At 41.3% G+C, this 16,231-nt stretch overlaps 1 protein-coding gene across 19 annotated transcripts in view; it reads right to left on the bottom strand.

Annotated features, from left to right (window-relative positions):
* ENAH (ENAH actin regulator) overlaps positions 1 to 15,993 on the bottom strand; it is a 157,721-nt gene extending 141,728 nt beyond the window's left edge. For 10 of the 19 annotated variants that reach the window (XM_086345117.1, XM_086345129.1, XM_086345133.1 and 7 more), the window contains exon 1: positions 15,556 to 15,993. In XM_086345117.1, coding sequence (XP_086201243.1) covers positions 15,556 to 15,560 — 5 coding nt within the window. In that variant the 5' untranslated portion in view covers positions 15,561 to 15,993. Of the gene's footprint in view, positions 1 to 15,163; positions 15,508 to 15,555 lie in introns of those variants that run through there. The other 9 variants (XM_086345118.1, XM_086345122.1, XM_086345130.1 and 6 more) reach the window with 5 other exon arrangements.
* Positions 15,994 to 16,231: the final 238 nt, after the last annotated feature.

Here is a 16,231-nt window from a genome sequence, read left to right as displayed (position 1 = left end):
TGTAAAAATGTAATACAGGACAAAATAAGGCTTGGGGTCTTAATATGATTCATTGCTGATTCATAACTTGCCAGGTTGCCCAGGAAAGCAAAATCATCCTAATATATACACACCAGAAAAATGAATGAACTAACCACTTATAAAATTCAACCCTGTCAAGCATTCCTCCTAAGGTAACAGTAACCTCTGTCAGTTCACTTTCTTTACCTGTCAGTCTCTCAATGACGGCAGGTATTTCAACGACAAACAACACAATGAGTACCACGGACAAAGTTGAAGTGCAAGCCTTCCAAGAGATGTAGGGCTCTTCAAAGTTACTAAAAATGATGAGAACTGTTTCCAACTACTCGCAAAGCCACTGGCAGAAGTGAACACTGGAGAGGGACACTGACTTGGAAGGAATGTTAAAGGCACTTAATGGCGTGATGAGTATGTTCTGTATCCTGACCTGGGTGGTAGTTACACAGATGAGTGTATGTAGTAAAAATTCATCAACCTGTAGATATACTTATGATTAACAATTTAGCTGTATGTAAATTATACCTTAAGAAAGGCGGAAAAGGAACAAAAGATGACCCTTCTTCCCATGAAGAAATCAGTGGTTCTGAACGTGAAGCCTAGAAATCCCATGCCCTGCTTGCTACCAGCGTGAAGATTAAATGGATACTCAAGATGGCAAAATGTACCTGGGTTCTCAAAGACATTTGTGAGCCACCGAGTGGAGTGGGCCTGGACCCCACTCTTTCTCTAGACTTTCAATTATATGCGACGGTAAATGTTCTTAATGTTGAAGTACTTTGAGTCTGCTACTTGGAGCTAAAAGCATTTGAACAGATACCATCAGCAAATAACTGGAGAAAGCTAACCAAGATGAGATAATAGGGTCAAAAAAAATCTGAAAATATAAGTAAAGCTCTGCTAACAAAGCTCTTGAATATTTTTTCAAAAATGACTTTCTTTAGGATCATACTAGAAAAGTCCATCATGACATGAATTATATAGTGTAGTTTCATACCACTTGCAATTTTTAAAGAAAAATTATGTGAAACAAGCAACCAACACTTGATTTATTCTTCTTCCATCTTAAGAATTTAACACACAGTAGCAACCATAACATGAATGTTTCCATAATTTTGTTTCCTTTTTCAAGATTAAACCCAAATAAAGCCTTTTCTCCCCACCCCTGCTATCTCTGAACTGTTCCTCCTATTCTAGGTCAATTCATTCTACATGGCCTTGTTCTTCAGAAAATAAAGAACACTTACATGATGAAATCACAAAGAAAAATATTCACTCACACATCAACATTTAGGAAAATTCAAACACAGACCTCGGTTCATAATAGTGAATCATTACAGAGAGACCCTGGAATACTGGTTAAAAGCACGGGCTCTGGGATCAGACTGCCTGGGGTGAAATCCCAGTTCACTGTTCACCAGCGGGGAACCCCGGGTGAGGTCCTCAACCCTCTGAGACTCATCTTTCTCACCTACAGAAGGAGGCTAACAACTGTTTCTACCTTGTAAGTTGTAAAGGAGAGTATTAAATGATTATATGGGAAGTATTTCAGGCAGTAAGTACTCAGTAACTATTAGCTATTACATTTCAAAATCTAAGAAAACTGAGGAATATAAATGCCAACATTGGAAATTAGTTATTAGAGAAGGAAAAACTCAAAATCAAAAGCTTTATGTTTAAAGGTAAGTATATATGTTAAATAAAATTAAGACAAAGAAAAATGAGAACAGATATATACTTACAACAAAAATGAGCTGAAATTTTAATTTCTAAATATAGAAGTTTTTAAAGGTACAATATCAAACCTAAACTATAAACTAAAGTACTGCTACACTTTACTAAAGATAAAATTTTAAAATCTGAATACATAGAGACAAAAAAGAACAGAAAATTCCATATTATAAAGGGGTCAATTCCCCCAGCCATGTTAATCCATTAATTTAACACAATTCTAATTAAAACTCCAACAAGTTTGGGAGTACAATTTTTTATTTCATTTTTGCTTTTATTGATGAGATGATTCTAAAACTAATCTAAAGGAATGTATCAAATAGAATAGCAAATAAAATTTTGAAAAACAATAAATGAACAGTAACTTTCCTTTCTAGATACTAAAATATACTATAGAATCAGAGTAATTAAGACAGTGAGGTAATAGCCTAAAATTAGACAAATAACTACTGAGTCAAATAAGTATTATTATGAAATTAATAATAATGTTAACAAATAACAAAACAGAGCTAAGTATTTATGAGAATTCAGTATACAATGAGTATGACATTTCAAATAAATGGGAAAAGATGGATTATTCAACAAATGATGCTGACAACTAAATGTTTGATATCTAGTCAAGTACTAAGCTCCCATCTTGCACCAAAATAAATACCAAGTGGCTTAAATTTAAAGATAAATGAAACCCAAAAGTAACAGAAGAAAATGAAGGTGAATACCTGTATCATTTTAGTTTGAGAACAAATGGCTTGACACCAAAGGCAGAAACCATAAAGGTAAAGACTAACAGAACTGACATGAAACTTTAAGGCTTCTATACCAAAGCAAAATTAAAAGGTAAGTGCTAAATTTCTTTATAAGATACATACAGTTGGACTTCCCTGGTGGTCCAGAGGTTAAGAATCTGCCTGCCAATGCAGGAGACACGATTTGATCCCTGGTATAGGAAGATTCCACATGCCCTGGGGCAAGAAAGCCAGTGTACCATAACTACTGAGGCCAAGTTCGAGAGCCTGTCCTCTGCAACAAGAGAAGCCTCGGCAATGAGAAGCCCACACATTATACTACAGTGTAGCCCTTGCTTGTCACAACTAGAAAAAGCCTGCACATAGCAATGAAGACCCAGAGCAGCCATAAATAAATAAACAGACGAACTTTAAAAAAAAAAAAGATACATATGGTTGATTTTGATTCATCTGTGTGTAGTCTCCTCCCACCCTGACTCTGGGCTTGATCATATGCCTGACTTTGTCAAAGAAGGCATTAGGGAAGAGGATGCAGGCAGAAGTTTGGTTAAGACCATGCAACTGGGGCATAATCCCAAGGAAGGCTGCTATTACTAAGTGAGAGACAAAAAGACATAGCACATAAACCTAGTTAAGAAATGAAAAGATACAAGTGAGTCCAGCGGAACTGACCAGCCAACTCATACATGTTTTGCTAGATTTTGAGGCAGTTTCTAATACCACATTAGATAACTGACATAAAATATCTACACCATAAACAGTTACCTTTTAAAGACGTTATAAATCATTACAAGAACAATTAAAATCCTATTGGGGAAACAGGCAAAGGACACAGAGACAACTCTGTCAAAAGAAATGTCGAATAAACACAAGAAGAAATATTCAACTCTATTATCAAAGAAATACAAATTAAAACAATGAGATAACATTTTTTGCCTATCAGATAGGCAAAGATTAAAAATGCTGACAATGGCTTGAGTTGGTTAGAGTGAGGTGATGGTAATGTGTATCAAAAACTAAGAAAATTCCCTTTGGTCTGGCAATTTCATTTATTATTCACTCAAACATTGCATACTCACAGAAGCCTATAAATTCTCATATTCTAGGAACCAGAATATAGTCAGATCATGCAGCACCTACTAATAATTTTGGTTTTATTATTAATTTGAGTTTTATCCCAAGAACACTAAGATGACATTGAAGGCTTTAGCAGGCAAAGAACAGTATTGGATTTCCACTTTAAGACCATTCTAACTGATGTATGGAGAATGGGGCACAAGAATGGAAATGAGAAGATACCAACTGCTCCAGTTAGAGTAACAGTGGCCTGGGTTTCAGCAGTGTTGGTGAGATGGAGAGAAGCAAAGGGAGACCTGACAGGACCTGCTGATAGAAAAGAGTAAAAGAAAAGGGAAAAATAAATACTCTTCAATTTAATCCTATGAATTTATCCTAAAATGTAAGTATATGTGCAGATATAAAATATGATATGCACAAAGATATATACCCAAAGATGTTCATAGCAGTATTTTTTATAAAACAAAAAAATCTAAAAGTCTACCCCTTGTGGCTCAGTTGGTAAAGAATCTGCCTGCAATGCAGGAGACCTGGGTTCAATCCCTGGGTTGGGAAGATCCCCTGGAGAAGGGAAAGGCTACCCACTCCAGTATTCTGGCCTGGAGAATTCCATGGACTGTGTAGTCCATGGGGTCACAAAGAGTCAGACAGGACTGAGTGATTTTCACTTTTAAGAGATTAAGTAGATTAAGGTCAGCCAAAGCATAGTGAAAATACCATGCAACTTAAAATTATTTTAGATCTCTATTTAGTGACAAGATGTGGAAAACAGCCAGTTACAAAATACATAATTTTGCTTCTAAATAGTATGATCTCACTTTTACTTAAAACACACTCATACACCCACAAACACATTTATGTGCATTATGGGGGCTTCCAGGTGGCACCAGTGGTAAAGAACCCACCTGCAAATGCAGGAGGCGTAACAGAGGTGGCTCCAATCCCTAGGTTGGGATGATCCCCTGAAGACGGAAACGGCAACCCACTCCAGTACTCTTGCCTAGAAAACTCCATGGACAGAGGTGCCTGGCAGGCTACAGTCCATGGGGTTGCAAAGAGTTGGACATGACTGAGGATGCACAACATATGCCATATGCATTATGAGAAGTCTAGAAAGCTATATATCAAAATATTAAAATTCTAGATGGTTTAGATTTCAGTTATTGAAATCTTTATACTTTCCATACCTTCTAAACTCTATGTAGAATCTGTACTGCTTTATAATGAAAATAAAAAAAGTAATTAAACACTGACCAAGCCTTTGTTTCAGTAATAATAAATTGGGTTCATTTTCTTAAACCACAGCAAATAAGAGACTAAAAAGAGATGAAAGCAAATGAAATGAAAACTTTTTTGATCCATAAACCTTTAATTGCTAAAAAAAAAAAAAAAAAAGAATCGACACAATTTGCTTGCAATACTAGTCTAATGTGAGATAAGAATTTGGAGGAAATGAGGGGACTTCTCAAAGCAAAAGCAGATACTCAAATATAACCAATATTTTATATCACAACACCTGCACAGAAAGATCAGTTCACTGCACTGTAAGACAAGCAATTTGGATTCCCTTGAGATTTGACCTAACGAGCTATTCATTTTATTTCACTTTATGGTCTGAGGTTCTTTATGAATCTTCTTCCCTACCACGCTCACACATGTAACAACAGATACCAAAAAAGGACAGGAATGAGGACCTGGGCAGCACAGTTAGTCATTTTGACTTCATTATCATTAGACATATAGGTTTGTCAAGACCAGATGTCCTAGAAGGGTAAAAATATCATCAAGGTTGATGACACCAAAGACAAAACTTTCTCTGGTATTTGTGATTACTGTAAACAGACCCAAGAAAAATCACTATCCAGATTAAAAAGCTTTCTGAAGATTCTGATGGACTTGTTTCACTGATACTATCAGTGACTTCAGTCATCCTTGTTGTAACAGAGCTACCAGAGAGATGGCTGCTACCTGTGCATAAAGAACTCCAAAATCTGATCAGGCCTCTCAGAGGCACCATTAATTAACATTTCCACTTCAGCACTCCCACCTACCTGGTTTCCTAAAGAGAAAAGCCCAATGGTTCTCTATCTTCATTCCCTCTTCTTTAGAAAACATGAAGATGTCAATTTAAAACATTAGTCTAAGAAGAATTGCTGCTTTTGAACTGTGGTGATGGAGAAGGCTCTTGAGAGTCCCTTGGACTGCAAGGAGATCAAATCAGTCCATCCTAAAGGATATTAATCCTGAATATTCACTGGAAGGACTAATGCTGAACCTCCAATACTTTGGCCACCAGATGCAAAGAGCTGACTCAGAAAAGATCCTGATGCTGGGAAAGACTGAGGGCAGGAGGAGAAGGGGACAACAGAGGATGACATGATTGGATGGCATCACCAACTCAATGGACATGAGTCTGAGCAAACTCCAGGAGATGGTGAAGCCTGGTGTGCTGCAGTCCATGGGGTTGCAAAGAGTCAGACACGACTGAGAGATTGAACAACAAAGTATATTCACAAGGTTGAACAATGATCATCATCGTTTAAATCTAGAACATCTCCCATCATCCCAGAAGGAAACCCAATATACATTGTGATTTTTAAGATATATATTTGGTCTTCCTCCACAGTTTCAGGCTCACAGCTCCCAGAACCCTTGAATTTCTGAAGAAGAGTGATAAAGATGTCTTTTGGTTATGTAAATGAAGTAACTCTCAGAAGCACCCAAGGATCGGGGCTGATGCCAGAAGGACCATTTTGGAACTTTCAGTGCCACCCCCTACCCGCTCCATCCTATCTCCAAAGATGAGGAGAGGGGCTGGGAGTCCAATCAACCACCTCTGGCCAATGGTTCAGTCAGTCACGACAATGTGAAGAGGCCTCTACAAAAACCCAAAAGAATAGCTTTCAGGCTCTTTTTTGAGAGCTTTCACATCAGGGAACCAAAACACTTTCATATGTCACCGTACCATGCCCCAAGTTCCACAAGGACACAAGCTCCTTTGTTCAGGAACTGTGTAGCTCTTCATCTGGCACATCCTCTTTAATATCTTTTTTAATAATAAAGGAGGAATCTAGTGAGTAAACGAGCTTTCCAGAGTTCTACTGCTGCTGCTAAGTCGCTTCAGTCATGCCCGACTCTGTGCGACCCCAGAGACGGCAGCCCACCAGGCTCCCCCGTCCCTGGGAATCTCCAGGCAAGATCACTGGAGTGGGTTGCCATTTCCTTCTCCAATGCATGAAAGTGAAAGTGAAGTCGCCCAGTTGTGTCTGACTCCTAGCGACCCCATGGACTGCAGCCCACCAGGCTCCTCCATCCATGGGATTTTCCAGGCAAGAGTACTGAAGTGGGGTGCCATTGCCTTCTCCCAGAGTTCTGCAAGCCATTCTAAAAAATTAATCACACCTGAGGAGGGGGCTATAGGGCCCTCTGAGTCACAGCCAGTCAATGAGAAGTAACAACCTGGACTTGCGACTCAGCTCTGAAATGGAAAGGGGCTTCCCTGGTGGCTTAGTCAGTAAAGAATCCACCTGCAATGCAGAAAACCAGGGTTCGGTCCCTGGGTTGGGAAGATCTCCTGGAGAAGGGAATGGTTACACACTCCAGTATTCTTGCCTGGAGAATCCTGTGGACAGAGGAGCCCGGTGGGCTACAGCGCATGGGGACGCAGTGTCGGACATGATTGACACACATTCTGAAACAGAAGGTGGGTCTTGTGGGGCTGAGCCCTTTACACATGGAATCTGATTCCATCTCCAGGTAGGCAGGGTCAGAATTCAGCTGAATTCTCAGACACCCTGACGGCACCCACACACACACATACACACAGTGGAATGGGGTCGGGGAACCCTTCTGCACATACTCACTTCCCAATCCTCCTTTACTCTCCCAAAACCATAGCAACTATTAATCTTCTTCCTGTCACCAAAGTGGCTCTCTGTGTCTGACTTCCATTCACTTAGCATGTTTCCAACCATGTTCCTTTTGGCTATTATGAGCAATGCTGCCGTGAATGTTTGTGTAGAGTTTGTATGGACATCTATTCTTATTTATTTATCTTGCGCATATTCCCTGGAGTGGAATTACCGGGTAATCTAGTAACTCTATGTTTAGCACTTGTTTTCTAAAGCGGCTCCACCATCTTACATCATTTTTCACATTCTTAACATAAACTTAGGAGATGTCAGACTTCCACAGAATTGGGGATTTACTCTCACCAAGCCCATTTTACATGCCAAATGTTATGCCAGGGTTTTAAGTAATTTCTGATTTAATTTTCCTTAACAACTCTATAATGCAAAAAAGTATCTCCATTTTATAGGAAAAATTCGTATCTCAAAAATTGTGATCTACTCAAAGTAGGTTTATAACCTACTCTGAACTCAGGTTGACTTTAAAGCCTGTCCTTTTTACCCTCTTATATGCAACACTTTGGCCACCTGACACGAAGAACTGACTCACTGGAAAAGACCCTGATGCTGGGAAAGATTGAAGGCAGGAGAAGGGGACGAGAGAGGATGAGATGGTTGGATGGCACCACCAATGCGATGGACGTGAGTTTGAGTAGGCTCCGGGAGTTGGTGACAGACAGAGAAGCCTGGTGTGCTGATGTCCATGGGGTCACAAAGAGTCAGACACAACTGAGCGACTGAACTGAACTGATGCAACCTCTGCACTGAGCCATATGCATAGTTTCATACCAAAAGAATCATTTGAAAAAACAAAAGTAAGTTTATCAGTCATTATAAAACAAAAACTTCCAAATGTACAGAAATTTCTAGAAAATATAAGAGGTTCCTTTCATCAATTTCATCATTTCATCAGTAAATACTTTCTTCACGTAGAGTTACTTAAAACCAATCAATCTAAAAATCACCTAAGCATTATACAGATTTACTTCTTCCATCAAAGCTATATCCACTGACCAAAAAAACTGGGCTATGTTCTGCTATGGGCTGAATTATTTCCCAGAAAAATCCATATATTGAAGCCCTATCCCCTCTTTGACTATATTCAGAGACAGGACATTAGTAGGTAATTCCCTGTTGGCTCAGACAGTAAAGCGTCTGTCTACAATGTGGGAGACCTGGGTTCGATCCCTGGGTGGGGAAGTTCCCTGGAGAAGGCAATGGCAACCCACTCCAGTACTCTTGCCTAGAAAATCCCATGGACAGAGGAGACTGGTGTCCATGGGGCCGCAAAGAGTCGGACACGACTGAGCGACTTCACTTCACTAAGGTTAAATGAGGTCATAAGGGTGGGGTCCAAATCCAAAAGGATCAGCAACCTTATAAGAAAAGGGAGAGACCTCTGTCTCTCTGCCATATGAGGACATTGACAAGAAAGTGTCCAAGAAGATGGCAGTCCTACCAGAACTGGCCATACTGGCACCCTGACCTCAAGATTGCCAGCCTCCAGAACTTTAAGAAAATAAATCTCTATGGGACTTTGTCATGGCACCTTGAGCTGACTAATACACCTTTCTTCATGAATATCACGAACTATCCAATTATTGTTATTTTAAGCACTAATAAGGATCAAACAGAGAAGGAAATGGCAACCCACTCCAATAGTCTTGCCTGGAAAATCCCATGGACAGAGAAGCGTAGTAGGCTACAGTCCATGGGGTCACAAAGAGTTGGACACAACTGAGCCACTTCAGTTCCACTTCTTTATGACTTCCCTAGTGGCTCAGACGGTAAAGCGTCTGCCTACAATGCAGGAGACCCGGGTTCAATCCCTGGGTCGGGAAGGTCGCCTGGAGAAGGAAATGGCTACCCACTCCAATAGCCTTGCAAAGCAGTCATTAAGCAGAGTAGGAATCAGCTAAGCCAGTAGACATGTATGCATTTTGAGCCTGTTGCTCAAAAATATTTGCAAGTCCCATGATCAAAGAAACTAAAAAACAGAATGATGGCCATTCTGTTAATTCAGAATTTAATGAGAAAGTCAAGGAAACCCAGAATCTTCCAAAAGGGCTTTGGAGTTAGACAAACCTGAGTCTGACTCTTTTTGGCCACTTCTGAGCTTTGTTCGGAGAAGGCAATGGCATCCCACTCCAGTACTCTTGCCTGGAAAATCCCATGAATGGAGGAGCCTGGTAGGCTGCAGTCCATGGGGTCACAAAGAGTCGGACACGACTGAGGGAATTCAGTTTCACCTTCATGCATTGGAGAAGGCGATGGCAACCCACTCCAGTGTTCTTGCCTGGAGAATCCCAGGGACAGGGGAGCCTGGTGAGTTGCCATCTACGGGGTCACATGTTTATGGGTTCGCACGACTGAAGTGGCTTAGAAGCAGCTGCAGAACTTTGTGTTTGAGTAAGAAACAAGCTCTCTACCTATTCTTGTGTTCAGGATGCTTGTTTTATTTGAATTAAATAACTTTATTAACACTTATTATATGCTGAATACTATTTTACATGCTAGAATACCCAGTACAGCTACAAAACATTAGGTGCTCCAGACATGGTGGTGCTTATTGTTAGTGAACAGACTCTGGAAAAGGACACCAAGTCAAGCATTTATATAAGCACCCACCTTATGCCAAACATTTTGCTGAATATAAAAGCGCTGTCCTACTCTCAAGGAGCTTACAGAGAAGAGGGACAGAAAAATCCACATCATTATAAAACACTGTAATAAATGCAATGGCAAAAAAAAATACGCAAAGGACATAGTAACACAGAAGAGAGCTGGGACGTAGATAAATCAAGGACTACTTCTCAGGTCTGACAAGGAATTCTCTTCCTGATTTCTATTCCAGAAAACTTCATAAGCCTTTATTTGAGAAAGCATTCACTGAAGTACAGCCTCAGCTCAGATTCTCTCTTTGACTTTTACTTCCACTCACTTCCATCCATCAATTCAGAGAAAGGGGAGAAGCGCACAGGAAGAACTGAAGTATCTTTTTCCTCCCCAACAACTGCAGAAAAATTGAAATCACATTTTTCCAAACCCTTCTTACACTTATGATAAAGACTGGGTGTTAGACAAAGAGAACAGATTTATGCACAAGGGTGGGGGCTGGGGGAGGAAAGGGTGGGATGTATGGAGAGAGTAACATGGAAACATCTATTACCATATGTAAAGTAGATAGCCAATGGAAATTCGCTATATAACTCAGGAAACTCAATCAGAGCTGTGTAACAACCTAGAGGGGTGGGATGGCAAAGGAGGTTCAAGAGGGAGGGGACATTTAAAAAAAAAAAAGACTGGGAATCTCACAAGTTATACAGTCACCCCAGATTTAAGCTGTGTGTAGGATAAGTAACCAAAGCTGTCAGTTGAGTAAGTAATTTCTTCTATACCAGCCAAATGGGCCTGCCAGTTATTTCAGTTATTCCAACTGGACTAACTGAAAACCTTGACTGCTGTAAAAACCAGTACATTTTCTTCATCAATCCACATTCTTATTCATGATGTATTCCTTAATACCTACAAGGCAAAACAATGCCTAAATACATAGCACTGACATTCTAAAAAACGCAAATTTAGCTCCTGCCCCTAAAATTAATCTCTGTAAGAAAGCCACACATTCAAAATCTACAAGCATAAAGCAAGATCCACGGGAACAGACAGACTACTATTACTATCTTTTCATGGGCTCTCACTTGACCGTTGACACAACAATCCTTGAAATAATAGAATAATCTCCATATTTATTAGTTTTCTCCATTAACAAGTCAACATATAAAACCAGGATCTTCTGAACTTTAGCTATGCCACACTCTTAAAATGTGTATTAAATTTATCATTACTATAAATGAAGGTAACAAAATCACAAGAACTATTTCAAAGACTAAAGATACACAAGGAAAGGAAACAAAGATAGGTTTCCTCACCTATAAAAAAAGAAGACTGGACTAGATCACAGATGGTTAAATTAGGAGCATACCAGGAAACACTTCATTGCCACTCTGTACAACCCTCATCCCAATCAAACATCATGGCCCTTTTTCACAAAACCCAGAAAAGCAGCTATGCCCTTATCAACATGGCAGCCACTATCAACTGGGGGTAGATAAGCAAAATATAACCTGCTTGCCATCCTTGAACTAGATGAGGTGAAGCAAACTACCGAAAAGATTTACCTAACCAGTCTGACACAGAACTAAGCCCGAAAACAAGATGAGCAATGTAACTGTCTAAGGTTTGCTGCTGCTGCTGCTGCTGCTGCTGCTAAGTCACTTCAGTTCTGTCCGACTCTGTGCGACCCCATAGATGGCAGCCCACCAGGCTCTGTCACCCCCGGGATTCTCCAGGCAAGAACACTGGAGTGGGTTGCCATTTCCTTCTCCAATGCAAGAAAGTGAAAAGTGAAAGTGAAGCCGCTCAGTCCTGTCCGACCCTCAGCAACCCCATGGACTGCAGCCTTCCAGGCTCCTCCATGCAAGAGTACTGGAGTGGGGTGCCATTGCCTACAAGTACACAATACACACTGTCTTCTAGTCAATATTATCATTTGATCCTTAATACCCAGTAAAGAATTATCCCTATTTTGGAAGTGAAGTGGCTCAATTGTGTCCGACTCTTTGGGACCCCATGGACCGTAGCCCACCAGGCTCCTTGGTCCAAGGGATTTTCCAGGCATGAATACTGGAGTGGGTTGCCATTTCCTTCTCCAGGGGATCTTCCCGACCCAGGGATTGAACCCGGGGCTCCCGCATTGTAGGCAGACGCTTTGCTGTCTGAGTTACCAGGGCAGCATCCATATTTTTAAATATAGATCAGTGAAATAAAGTGACCAGCTCAAGGTCATCCAGCTAATAAATGACTTGGCTGAATACTCACAACTCAGCTACACCTTTTTTCCATGAGAAGGTCACAGAAGAGTGAGTGGAATCCTGGACTATTTAATACAGATCTAAGAATGTCAATCCAAAATCTTCTGAGCTCTTCTTAGCCACTAAGCTACATGCAACTATCTTATATCAGACAAGCTCCTCTATCAAACAAAATTTTTTTTTAGTAACTAACCAACTAAGCAAAAATGTTATCATTTAAAAGGTATATACTATATTAATATTACACATAATCGCCTACCTCTATCACAAATCACCTTACACTTTTCAATCATTACATAAATGAAAAATAAGAATAGAACAAAAAGTTGGATGTTCCACTAAGTACCAGTTTTTTAGGTCTCAACCCTCTCACTGTTTTGTATAAGAAATACATGTTCTCATTTTAATTCTCATCTGTTTTTTAAAAAAGTACTAACAAGTAACTCTATACACAGCTTTTTAAATGTGTAGAATGCCATTAAGATTGCTTCAGGAACAGGATCTCAGAAAGCTGGACATGACCGACCAACCAAGCACAAGGTATTATTCCATTCCCTTCTGCAAAGGAGTTATTACATTATACCACAGTGAGAGTGCCATTCCTGAAACTAAAGTCCTCGACGAGATCTTATCACAAATGCCTAAACCGCAACATATTTATCACATCCCCTCTTCAGAATTATGACCAACTTAAGGGGAAATTTCCTACCCATGCACTCCTATTTCTGGATGGCCTTTAAAGCATCAGAACTACTTATAATTAGAGAGACTCAATTTAATAGTATAACATTTACGTCCTAGCATACTGGAAAGCATCGAGACCAAATCAATATGAATATAACCTAAAAAGCCGTTAAATACGCACCAAAATATGCCAAAGCTTTTTGCAACCAGCACTTTTTACTTCCTTACCAGACTATCCTGCTTTTACAGCTATCTAAGGAAATGTGAATACATATGAGTCGCACAAACCACCTACCAAATAATCCAATGCCTTCCAAAGTGAAAAGCTGATCCTCTTTTTCTGCTTGTAAATTATTCACGATTAGCCTACAAAGAATTACTGTAGACTACTTTAACAAACTTTTCAGACCTGTGTACCATGTTCTTTATTTAAGCTACTGGAAAGCTTCAGTGTGATTCCTCCCTTTCTACATTTAATAAGGAACAGAGCTGAGCAGGAAAACAGCTTAAAAGTTACAAATTACTTTTTATTAGAAAAGGAATTTTTAAGTGAAGATATAATTTACCTTTGACAGGTTGATAACTATACATAATAGTGATCAAACTTCAGAGTATTCTTTAATTTTTAAGTTTTTTTTTTTTTTTTTTTTTTGGTTCAGTCTTTGAATCTGACAACTATACAATCATTTTATTTTAAAATAATTCACTTTCATTGTTTTACATTTTTCAATGTTGGGAAGTTTACCCAAAGTTTGGAAAAACTTGATAAATTCTCGTCTCCAAGACCCCTATAATAAGCATTAAAAGTTACAGCAGAAATCAGCAATATATTTTATTACAAGACTTAACATTAGCAATGCTTTACTATAGTTCCATAGTTTTTAAGGACATCAATAACTTGATTCAAAAAAAAAAAAAAACTATGTTCAAAGGCATGGCTCAAGTTTTTCAAGCCATATTTTACAAAGTATGCCATAATTACATTTTGCACTGATCTATACTTGAAAATAACTTGCTTGTGAAATCACTAAGGAAAAGGGGTCACTTACAGTTTTTCAAGCCTTCAAATAAAGCTCCATAACTTGAATCAGAGATAAACAATTCAAATTCACAATAAGCTGAAAGCTATATCTCAAATATATATATATATATATATATATATATATATAAAGACCAAAATGGGAAAGTAGTGTTCAATCTTGATAGGAAAAAAAAAAAAAGTTTAAAGTGGAACTACTTAAATTGAGAACGAATTCCAATGACAAGACATTTTCTTGCCAAAACGCAGGAATGTGTAGATTATATCATTCAAATCTCACTGTATTACACTATAAGGGTCTTGGCAATGGTTAGCCATTAATCTTTTAACACAAAGGAGATTCAAATCCAAACGAACTGTAAGACTATCTCTTCCAGAAGGCAGAAATGGAGTAATTCACTTTTATCCACAATTGTTTACCCTAAAAGGAAGGCCTAAAGGATGATAACGCAGAATGGATCAGCCTTCAGTCTCCCAAGTCCCATTTCTCACGAAGTCTTGCACCAATCCGAAAAGAGAAGGTTATGGACACAAAACATAGGAAAGGCTGAAAAAAAATCTCCAATGAATGACACACCACATCATGGTTTATTCTCTAACACAATTGGAGAAACAAACACGAAAAATATCACACCATATGTTTCATCGTATCAATTAAAGTAACATTTTACGACGGTACATTCAATTCTTTGGGGCTGAAAAAATAATTTAGCTTCTGTTTTATTGATTAGAGAGAAAAAGGAAAAAGGCAGCTGCTGCAATGCAACACAGGCTGCTAGAGGAAGAAGAGAAAAGGGTTTTCCAAACAAATCCCTCCCCCGCCCCCGTTTACACACCCCGAACAACTTACTTATCGCAGTCTTTCACTGTGTTCCCCCCGCCTCATATTAACGTAATAAATTCTTTCCCTTCCCCCACCACCGTGAAATTTCACCTTTCTGAGCTCTTTCACCTACCACTACCAGAACACTTTATTCCCCACAGAAATTTCAGGTCTTTCAAACTTTTATCCTTTTTTTTTTTAGTTAAACACCAGAGTTTTGTTATAAAAGTGAACGAAATTTTTACATAGAGACGGAAAAATACCTGTTTCCCAGCAACAAGCACGCTTCGATTCTCGAACCCCTCCCCATCTCCCAGGTTTGTCTCGCAAGGGCTGGGGGGGAGGGAGCCAGGAGCACATTAAATTTAGGAAGGGAAATCCTGGGCGCAAGAGGAGCATTTGAGGAAAAACGGGAGAACGTCGAAAAGAGGAACGCCCCCCCCCTCCCCAATAAGAGGGGCTGGGGAGGATTACAAGAAAGAAAGAGAAATGAGAAGGGACAAAGGGGGAGGGGGGGAGATAGAGACCGAAGACCTGGGAGACGCGCCGGGCCGGGAGAGGGAAGGCGGGGTCCGGGGGGAGAGAGAGAGAGAGAGAGGGGTCGCGGCTCCCGCGGCACAATGGCCCGCCGGCCCCCGCCCCGCGCGCCCCTCACCTCATGGTGCCGGCCGCGCCGAGGCTTCCCCAGCAGCCGGGAGACGCGGGAGGCGCCGAGCCGAGCAGGGGCGGGGGGGGGGGGTCTCTCCTCCAGGGGCGGGGACGCAGCTATGGGCTGGCAGACAAGTGTCCAGCTCCTCCTTCGGGCGGCCGCAGGGCTACACCATCTCCTCGCACAAAGCCGAGGCGCCGGTCCGGAGCGGGAGAGGAGCGGGCGAAAGAAAAGCTGGGGAGGGGGCGGAGAGGCCGAGGCGCCGACTGTGGGTCCCGCGGCCGTCGCAGCCCCCCACCTCCTCCTCCTTCACCTCCTCCTCTCCCGGGAGCTTCTTTAGCCGCCCTCGGAGGGGTGCCCGCCGGGGCCGCGCGCCCGGCCGCCGCTCCACAGGATCGCGCCCCGCCGCGCCCGCCGCCGAGGCCGTGTGCAACCGGCAGCTGCGGCAGCCGCGGGAGGAGAGTCGGGATAGCCGCGAGGAGCCCGGGAGGAGGCGGGGCGCGCGGCGGAGGAGCACGCAGGCGCCGCCTTCCTCCCCTCCTTCCCCCGTGGGCGAGGGGGCGGTGCGGGGGGGGAGGGGAGGCAGGGGGGCCGGGCTCCCCGCCCCGCGCCGCCGGCCCGGGACCCCGCCGGCCTGCGGGGAGCCGCGAGGGGCGGGAGCGGGCTTGGCGACGGCGGGTTA

The sequence above is a fragment of the Bos grunniens genome, chromosome 16 (genome assembly GCF_055505025.1).
Source record: "Bos grunniens cultivar Pamir isolate PY7600 chromosome 16, Bosgru_T2T1.0, whole genome shotgun sequence".
NCBI classification, from domain to species: domain Eukaryota; kingdom Metazoa; phylum Chordata; class Mammalia; order Artiodactyla; family Bovidae; genus Bos; species Bos grunniens.
Note: the sequence above shows the minus strand (reverse complement) of the source record. Positions and strands in the feature narration are given on the sequence as shown.